Below are 9,169 nucleotides of genomic sequence, written 5' to 3' on the forward strand. Positions count from 1 at the left end.
TGATGACCATTGTATATCAATTGTTGAATTGTAAAGATCTTGTACATGTTGACGCTATACCAATAAACATTATTATTATCTGATGCGTTGCTTTTCATGTAGAATTTGGAAAAGAATCTGCTTTGAAACCCACTTAAAAATGATGTCATTTCACATGACCTTCCATCTGCAGTCATCAGCTGTGACCCAGGAAAGTCTCCGGAACACAAAGCTTGCACCAAGTCTGCATTATTCTGTTTCTCCTTTAGTGAATTTTCCTTTCTCACACATTTGTGCAGATGATACACAATGTGACATCCCCTCTAACACACAGATGTGTGCACACAATGATAAGTTACCATGGCAACCAGGGGCCCAGCAAAGTCCCGAAGGCCTCCCATGGGCGTCCGCCTGCCGCCAACAAAAAAAGGAGTCGTCGTTTATTGTTTACAAATAACGGACCAGAAAAAGAAAACAATGGCGACACCGGATAAAGGTCTTATTCACTCTGTAAGGCGCTTGGCATTAAACATGATGGTGGAATTAGTTTTTTTTATATATATATTTTCACCCCTAAAAAAAGATTAATAAAAGTAGATAGAAAATGCTGTTTCTCCACAAGGCTGGGTTACATGGCGACTTTGGCCACAACAGAGGCCCCACCGCCGAGTGGTGCTCTGCCCTAGGGCACAAGCTGAGGCCCCCGGGGCGGCAGACGGGAGGGTCGCTCCAGCCAGCAGCCGTCACTCAGGACGTCCCGCCCCTCACAGAGCACACCTAGCGCCTCGCACAGCTACACTTACACCAAAACGTCCCGCCCCGTCCGGTCAGCTGACGTCCGGTCAGCTCCTCCTCTGTATGCTAATACCGTGACCTGGGCGTGGTTTGCGAACCAGCGTTTTGTAGTCACGTGTCGTGTCATGTCGGCCGCGTACAAGCTGGTGGTGGGCTCTCTAGCGCTCGCCGGCTGGACCGGGCTCGGCCTCTTCCTGTGGTCCGTTATGGCCCCGAAGGAGGATGAGTTACTAGAAATGCGGAGGGTAAGGAGCTCCCACCTAAAGACCAGCCGGAAACCGAGGAGAGACCACCATACCCTCCCATAGTGGGTACAAAGGGTATAATCTGAGGGGACAGGAGCACAAACCGTAAGGGAGGTGGCGAAGAGCCGGTAATGTCCTGGCTGTGTGTAACCATGGTGACCTGCAGGTGGCAGAGAGCCGGTAATGTCCTGGCTGTGTGTAACCATGGTGACCTGCAGGCCATACACAGTGTTGCCAGTGGCAACGTAGATGATGTCGTTATGGACAATGCATCTGCCCTCCTTAGATGAGACCCCCGTCCTCACGCGGCCTAATGTGAGGTTCTAGCAGAGGATTGTAGGCATGAGGACAAACGGAATGGGGTAATCAGTGTTAGGCAGTGTTCACACTAGTGTACTCCACAGTCCGTGTGTGGACCGATGGCCTCAGAGAAGTGGAGCTGTGAGTTCTGGTCGGTCCGGGCATTGTGTGTCATGTACTGATCCTGAAGCTGGCTCGTGTGACCCCGCCGCTCCTACAAGCTCTGCAGTCAGCGGCACTGAAGGCTTCATGCAGGTGGCCATATTTTTTGTGGTACATCCAATAAGTGTTAAGGTAACGACCGGTTTCACCATCGGTTTTTCCTTAAAGGGAACCTGTCACCCCAAAATCGAAGGTGAGCTAAGTCCACCAGCATCAGGGGCTTATCTACAGTATTCTGTAATGCTGTAGATAAGCCCCCGATGTATCCTGAAAGGTAAGAAAAAGAGGTTAGATTATACTCACCCAGGGGGCGGTCCCGGTCCGGGGGCCTCCCATCTTCTTATGATGACGTCCTCTTCTTGTCTTCACGCTGCAGCTCTGGCGCAGGTGTACTTTGTCTGCCCTGTTGAGGGCAGAGCAAAGTACTGCAGTGCGCAGGCGCTGGGCCTCTCTGACTTTTCCCTGTGCACTGCAGTACTTTGCTCTGCCCTCAACAGGGCAGACAAAGTACGCCTGCGCCAGAGCTGCAGCGTGAAGACAAGAAGAGGACGTCATCATAAGAAGATGGGTGGCCCCGGACCAGGGCCGGCTCCAGGTTTTTGAGGGCGAAAGTCTCAGTGAGCCCCCCCCCTTTAACACATACCATGATTCATGATCGCATATAACAGCCATGTAGTATATAGCACAGCCACATATTATATAACACAGCCCACGTAGTATATAGAACAGCCATGTAGTATATAGCACAGCCCACCTAGCATATACAGTCATGGCCAAAAGTATTGACACCCTTGCAATTCTGTCAGATAATACTCAGTTTCTTACTGAAAATGATTGCAAACACATTCTTTGTATTATCTTCATTTAATTTGTCTTAAATGAAAAAACACAAAAGAGAATGAAGCAAAAAGCAAAACATTGATCGTTTCACACAAAACTCCAAAAATGGGCCAGACAAAAGTATTGGCACCCTCAACCTAATACTTGGTTGCACAACCTTTAGCCAAAATAACTGCGACCAACCGCTTCCGGTAACCATCAATGAGTTTCTTACAATGCTCTGCTGGAATTTTAGACCATTCTTCTTTGGCAAACTGCTCCAGGTCCCTGATGCTTGAAGGGTGCCTTCTCCAAACTGCCATTTTTAGATCTCTCCACAGGTGTTCTATGGGATTCAGGTCTGGACTCATTGCTGGCCACCTTAGAAGTCTCCAGTGCTTTCTCTCAAACCATTTTCTAGTGTTTTTTGAAGTGTTTTGGGTCATTGTCCTGCTGGAAGACCAATGACCTCTGAGGGAGACCCAGCTTTCTCACACTGGGCCCTACATTATGCTGCAAAATTTGTTGGTAGTCTTCAGACTTCATAATGCCAATCACATGGTCAAGCAGGCTGATGCCAGAGGCAGCAAAGCAACCCCAAAACATCGGGGAACCTCCGCCATGTCTGACTGTAGGGACCGTGTTCTTTTCTTTGAATGCCTCTTTTTTCTCTCCTGTAAACTCTATGTTGATGCCTTTGCCCAAAAAGCTCTACTTCTGTCTCATCTGACCAGAGAACATTCTTCCAAAACGTTTTAGGCTTTTTCAGGTAAGTTTTGGCAAACTCCAGCCTGGCTTTTTTATGTCTCGGGGTAAGAAGTGGGGTCTTCCTGGGTCTCCTACCATATAGTCCCTTTTCATTCAGATGCCGACGGATAGTCTGGGTAGACACTGTTGTACCCTCGGACTGCAAGGCAGCTTGAAGTTGTTTGGATGTTAGTCGAGGTTCTTTATCCAACATCCGCACAATCTTGTGTTGAAATCTCTTGTCAATTTTTCTTTTCCGTCCACATCTAGGGAGGTTAGCCACAGTGCCATGGGCTTTAGGGTATGTGCACACGTCAGGATTTTCTCAGGATTTTCTCAGGATTTTTCATCAGGTTTTGGAGCCAAAACCAGGAGTGGGTGATAAATGCAGAAGTGGTGCATATGTTTCTATTATACTTTTCCTCTAATTGTTCCACTCCTGGTTTTGGCTACAAATCCTAATGAAAAATCCTGACAAAATCCTGATGTGTGCACATAGCCTTAAACTTCTTGATGACACTGCGCACGGTAGACACAGGAACATTCAGGTCTTTGGAGATGGACTTGTAGCCTTGAGATTTCTCATGCTTCCTCACAATTTGGTTTCTCAAGTCCTCAGACAGTTCTTTGGTCTTTCTTTTCTCCATGCTCAATGTGGTACACACAAGGACACAGGACAGAGGTTGAGTCAACTTTAATCCATGTCAACTGGCTGCAAGTGTGATTTAGTTATTGCCAACACCTGTTAGGTGCCACAGGTAAGTTACAGGTGCTGTTAATTACACAAATTAGAGAAGCATCACATGATTTTTCAAACGGTGCCAATACATTTGTTCACCCCCTTTTTTATGTTTGGTGTGGAATTATATCCAATTTGGCTTTAGGACAATTCTTTTTGTGTTTTTTTTCATTTAAGACAAATTAAATGAAGATAATAATACCAAAGAATTTGTGTTTGCAATCATTTTCAGGAAGAAACTGAGTATTATCTGACAGAATTGCAGGGGTGTCAATACTTTTGGCCATGACTGTAAGGCCATGTTCACACTTTGCGGGTGACCTCTGCGGGTTCTCCCGCAGTGGATTTGATAAATCTGCAGGGCAAAACTGCTGCGGTTATCCCTGCAGATTTATCGCGGTTTGTTCCGCGGTTTTCGCTGCGGGTTTCCGCCTATACTATTGATGCTGCATATGCAGCATCAATAGTAATGTTAAAATAAAAAAAAAAGTTTATATACTCACCCTCTGACGTCCCGATCTCCTTGGCGCTGCACCCAGCGGTCCGGTTCCAAAGACGATGTGCGAGAAGGACCCTTCGTGACGTCACGGTCATGTGACCGCGACATCACGGTCATGTGACCGCGACGTCACCGCAGGTCCTGTTCGCACATCATCTTTGGAACTGGACCGCCGGGTGCGGCGCTGAGAGGTGAGTATAACATGATTTTTTATTTTAATTCTTTTTTTTACACACAAATATGGTTCCCAGGGCCTGCAGGAGAGTCTCCTCTCCTCCACCCCGGGTACCACCCGCACATTATCCGCTTACTTCCCGCAACGTGGGCACAGCCCCATGCGGGAAGTAAGCGGTTCAATGCATTCCTATGGGGGCAGAATCGCAGCGATTCTGCACAAAGAAGTGACATGCTGTGGGTTGTAAACCGCTGCGTTTCTGCACGGTTTTTCCCGCAGCATGTGCACAGCGGTTTGCGGTTTCCATAGGGTTTACATGTAAATGTAAACGCAATGGAAACTGCTGCGGACCTGCAGCATCAAAATCGTGGCGGTTCCGCGGTAAAAACCGCAAAGTGAGAACATGGCCTTACAGCCCATATAGTATATAGCACAGCCACATAGTATATAACACGGCCCATGTAGTATATAGCACAGCCCACGTAGCATATAACAGCCCACAGAGTATATAACACGGCCCACGTAGTATATAGCACAGCCATGTAGTATATAGAAGAACAGCCATGTAGTATATAGCACAGACATGTAGTATACAGCACAGCCCCCCTCCCCCCAGGAATGGCCCCATAGTCCAGTACTCACTGTTATAGTTACAAAAAAAAAAAACACTCCTCACCTCTCAACGTTCCCGCGCCACGCTGACGCCGGTAAAGTTCAAAGCGGCGGCGGGGGAGTTGGCGCTTGCAACAGGCTGGCCCCCCTGCCTGACAGGGGCCCCATAGTAGCTGCATGATGTGCCGCTAGCTGAGGGCCCCTGGGGGAGCGGGGGCCCTAGGCACTGGCTGCTGCCTGCCCCTAACGCCAGCCCTGAATGGGCCCCCCTGTCTCGCCAGGGCCCGGGTACGGTGGGTGCTGACGCCGGCCCTGCCCCGGACCGTGAAGCCCATTGGATCGGACCGCAGCAGGACCGCCCCTGGTTGAGTATAATCTAACCTCTTTTTCTCATCTTTCAGGTTACATCGGGGGCTTATCTACAGCATTACAAAATGCTGTAGATAAGCCCCTGATGCTGGTGGGCTTAGCTTACCTTCCATTTTGGGGGGGTGACAGGTTCCCTTTAATGCAAAAGAAAACTCCAGGAGGTTTCACAATCTTCTTCTATCAGTCAGTAAAGAAAACCTTGGCAGCTCCAGGATGCAACCAGTGTGCAGTCAGGTTGTCACAGACCTGTTGGGGGATTTTTTTTGTTTTGTTTGCACAGGTCCCACTTCATCTTTGTGTGTGTTTTGTTGAGCGTTTGGTGTTTTGCTCCTTTTTTGTTTGTGCCAAATTCATATTTCTATTTTCACCTTTTTTGAAGTCTGTATTATGTGTTCGCCTGTTTCTGTAATTTTTTTAGCTCACCGCTGTGGGCAAGGCGTTGGGTTTCCAGATGTTTCTGCCTGATTCATCATTTGCGACTTTTGAGGCTATGTGCCCACGTTGCGTTTTTTTTTAAGCGTTTTTCCGTGTTTTTCCGCTGGGGAAACGCTTGAACGCTTACAGAGCGCATCGCATTATTTTAAATGGAATTCCGCGTTGTTGTGCCCATGCTGCATTTTTTTTCCGCAGCGGAAACGCATTGCTGAAATAACGCAGCATGTTCATTAATTTTGCGGAATCGCTGCAATTGTGCCGCTATATAACTGTATTGGAAAAAAACGTGTCAAACACGCGATAAAAACGTGAAAAAACACAAGAAAAACGCAAGCGGATTTCCTGGCAAGGGAGTCTGGTTTTGATGAGGAAAATTCTGCATACATTCTGCAACGTGGGCACCTGAAAGTAAAAAATAAAATTTTTTGTTTTGTTTTGTTCATTAATTTTGCCCAACATTGTGTTTTTTTTTTTTTTTTTTTTGTTTTGTATCTAATCCATCAGTGAATACCAAAACATTAAAAAACAAAAGTTGCTTAAACTTCTAATGATGATTAAGCCTTCAGTTCACAAAAACCCAGACATAGCAGCCCCACAGACCCCCATTAGTACACACATCCACCAATAACACCACCCACCCCCATTGCTACAAGTTGTACACATACATAAAAAATGGATGTCTGAATGAGTCCTAAAGAGGTTGTCTCACTGACATCATAGCCGCCCTGAGCTGGAGCATAAAGCTGTAATACTGGGGGGTTCTGGCTATCCTTGTGTGTTACATATATGGCCATTTGTGTGAATAGTGGCAACAGGATATGCTACAATTGTCTGACAGATGGAAGCCCCATCTCTGGGACCTGCACCTATGTCCTGAATGTGGCCTAATTATCTCCCAGAGTGGGGAGCTGACTGCACATATGCCTCCACCTCCATTTGCTTTATGGGAGCTGTGGTCTGCAATGTTTGGGGACTTGGAGGCTATGTGCCCTCGATCAGGAAATAGCATATTTTTGCTGTGTTCTGATCACGCAGTTAAATACGCATGTTCACTAAGGCTAGTTTTACACTAGCGTTTACCTGATCTGCGGCAGGCTGCGGACTTCCTCCGTGAAGCCCCGCCCTCGGCCGCACCTCCGCCGCTAGCTCCGCCTACTTCTGCATGCGGCCTCCGTACCTATCTTTAACATTAGGTACACAGGTCGTGCGGCTGTATGCGGATGCTGCCCCATGCGTCGCTTTGACGCTGCAGAAAAAAAAATGCTACAGGCTGCGTCCTTCGCTGGTCGCCGCATCGTCAAAACGACGCATGCGGCAGCATCCGCATACAGCGGCACGACCTGCGTACCTAATGTTAAAGATAGGTACGGAGGTCGCATGCGGGCCGCATGCAGAAGTAGGCGGAGCTAGCGGCCGAGGGCGGGGCTTCACGGAGGAAGTCCGCAGCCTGCCGCAGATCAGGTAAACGCTAGTGTGAAACTAGCCTAAACCATGCAGATTTACCGCATGTAATGAATGGCTATGGGTGAGACTACACAGCTTGAATGAAAATGCTGCGGCTCGTACACCCGCACCGCTGGTGAGTTTATGCGGTATTAAATAGAAGCCCAGTGGGCATGAGATTTCTCTAAATCCATCCACTGTGCTTGTAGTGTAGAACGCAGCGTTTTGGACCCAGCACGGTGACCTGTAGGCAAAAATCTGCTATTCCTAATCGTGGACACGTACCCTTGGGCCGCGTTCACACTCACACGTTCAGTATTTGGTCAGTATTTTATCTCAGTATGTGTAAGCCAAAACCAGGAGTGGGTGATAAATACAGAAGTGGTGACGTGTTTCTTTTAGACTTTTCCTCTGATTGTTCCACTAATGATTTTGGCTTTAAATACTTACGTGAAATCCTGATCAAATACTGAATGTGACCTTATAAAAAGGCTTTAGTCCCCAATTCACATCTTGAGGCTATGCCATAAATTCCCAAGATGAGAGCAAGCACTTAAAAAGCAAATTCAGTGTGTGCAGTTATCAAAGAAGAATCTAGAGACTCTTGTCTATGCCTTGTCTATCTTTTTAAGTTAAAGGGGTTTTCCATTAAAAGAAAAGTGGACCCAAATCCATACTCTTTTCTCTCCATCGCTGGCTCCCCTGCGCTGCTTCGATGCTTGTTATGGCGGCAATGTCACAGCACAACACTGGAGCAGCAGAGAAGAGCCGATGCTGAACCAAGAGTGCCTGAATATTGTCTGTTTTTGACTATTGTCTGTATGGAGGCAAATGAGGGGGGAAGAAACTACTTACACAGCTAGAATATTGCAGGTGAGATGGCATTATATCTGCAATTTCAGGAGCGCTACTATTTAAGCTACTGTGACTACAAATCTTTATTTTCAATTTTAATCTCATGGTATTAATGTTACAGAAGGCAACAAAGGAAAACCCGGCTATGATGGCGGAGCTTCGTAGTCAAAACGAGATGGTTCTTAAAGTCCTTAAAGATGCTGCGGAGACCAAAGTGAACGTCGCCAGCAAACCTCATTGGAACACAAAATGATAAAGACTGCTGGCAAATATTACCTCTGTCATTGCTGAAGTTATGCAGGACTTCACTTATGCGCCTTCAGGACTGTGTACGACATCGGAGCTCCTTATTCCTAGGGTTTCAATGTCTATTGTGATTTTAGAAATCATACTGTAAACTAAGAGGAAATCCCAGCACTGCCCTGTTCATGACACTGGCACTAAACAAGCAAATCTATGAAACGCCCTGGAAAGGTTTCAATTGATGGATATGGAGAGCTCCGTCCAAAAGTGTAGAAAAGTGAGCAATCCCCAGATTCTGGGAGCTCTCGGTATCCACTATTTTAACCATATTTGGTATCTTGGTGGATTTATTCTGCCATTGATGTTTTTTCATATCTGAGGCACTTAATGATGCTGACAAGATGTGTACTATAGTATAACTTATGTAATAAAATGTACACAAACTAGACACACCTTTGAGATTTCACTTTCTTATGGCATAATCTTTATTGTACAGAGAACTATACAAGCCTGCTTACCTGTATGGCTGGAGCTGCCACTCCCCTAGACTCCCTGATGATTCTTTTTCAGTCCCATTGCTTTGTAAGCTGTGTCCTCAGGATTAGGGATGTGCGGACCCTGGATGTTTTGGTTAGGCTGAACAGTTTAAAAAAAAAAAAAAAGTTTAGGTACCAGAACCGTACCTGGACCCCATTCACTTGAATGGGGGGGGCCCGAACATCCAGTGTTTACCACGCTGTCATGTGCATGAC

The 9,169-nt window shown here is 46.8% G+C and overlaps 1 protein-coding gene across 1 annotated transcript; it reads left to right on the top strand.

Moving 5' to 3' along the window:
* The first annotated feature begins 804 nt into the window (after positions 1-804).
* UQCC3 (ubiquinol-cytochrome c reductase complex assembly factor 3) lies at positions 805-8,865 on the top strand. Its single transcript, XM_077297524.1, has 2 exons — positions 805-1,019; positions 8,296-8,865. The coding sequence occupies exons 1-2, from the start codon at positions 900-902 to the stop codon at positions 8,425-8,427; spliced, it is 252 nt and encodes an 83-aa protein (XP_077153639.1). The 5' UTR covers positions 805-899; the 3' UTR covers positions 8,428-8,865.
* The last annotated feature ends 304 nt before the right edge of the window (positions 8,866-9,169 follow it).

The sequence above is a fragment of the Ranitomeya variabilis genome, chromosome 3, assembly GCF_051348905.1.
Source record: "Ranitomeya variabilis isolate aRanVar5 chromosome 3, aRanVar5.hap1, whole genome shotgun sequence".
Taxonomy (NCBI): Eukaryota; Metazoa; Chordata; class Amphibia; order Anura; family Dendrobatidae; genus Ranitomeya; species Ranitomeya variabilis.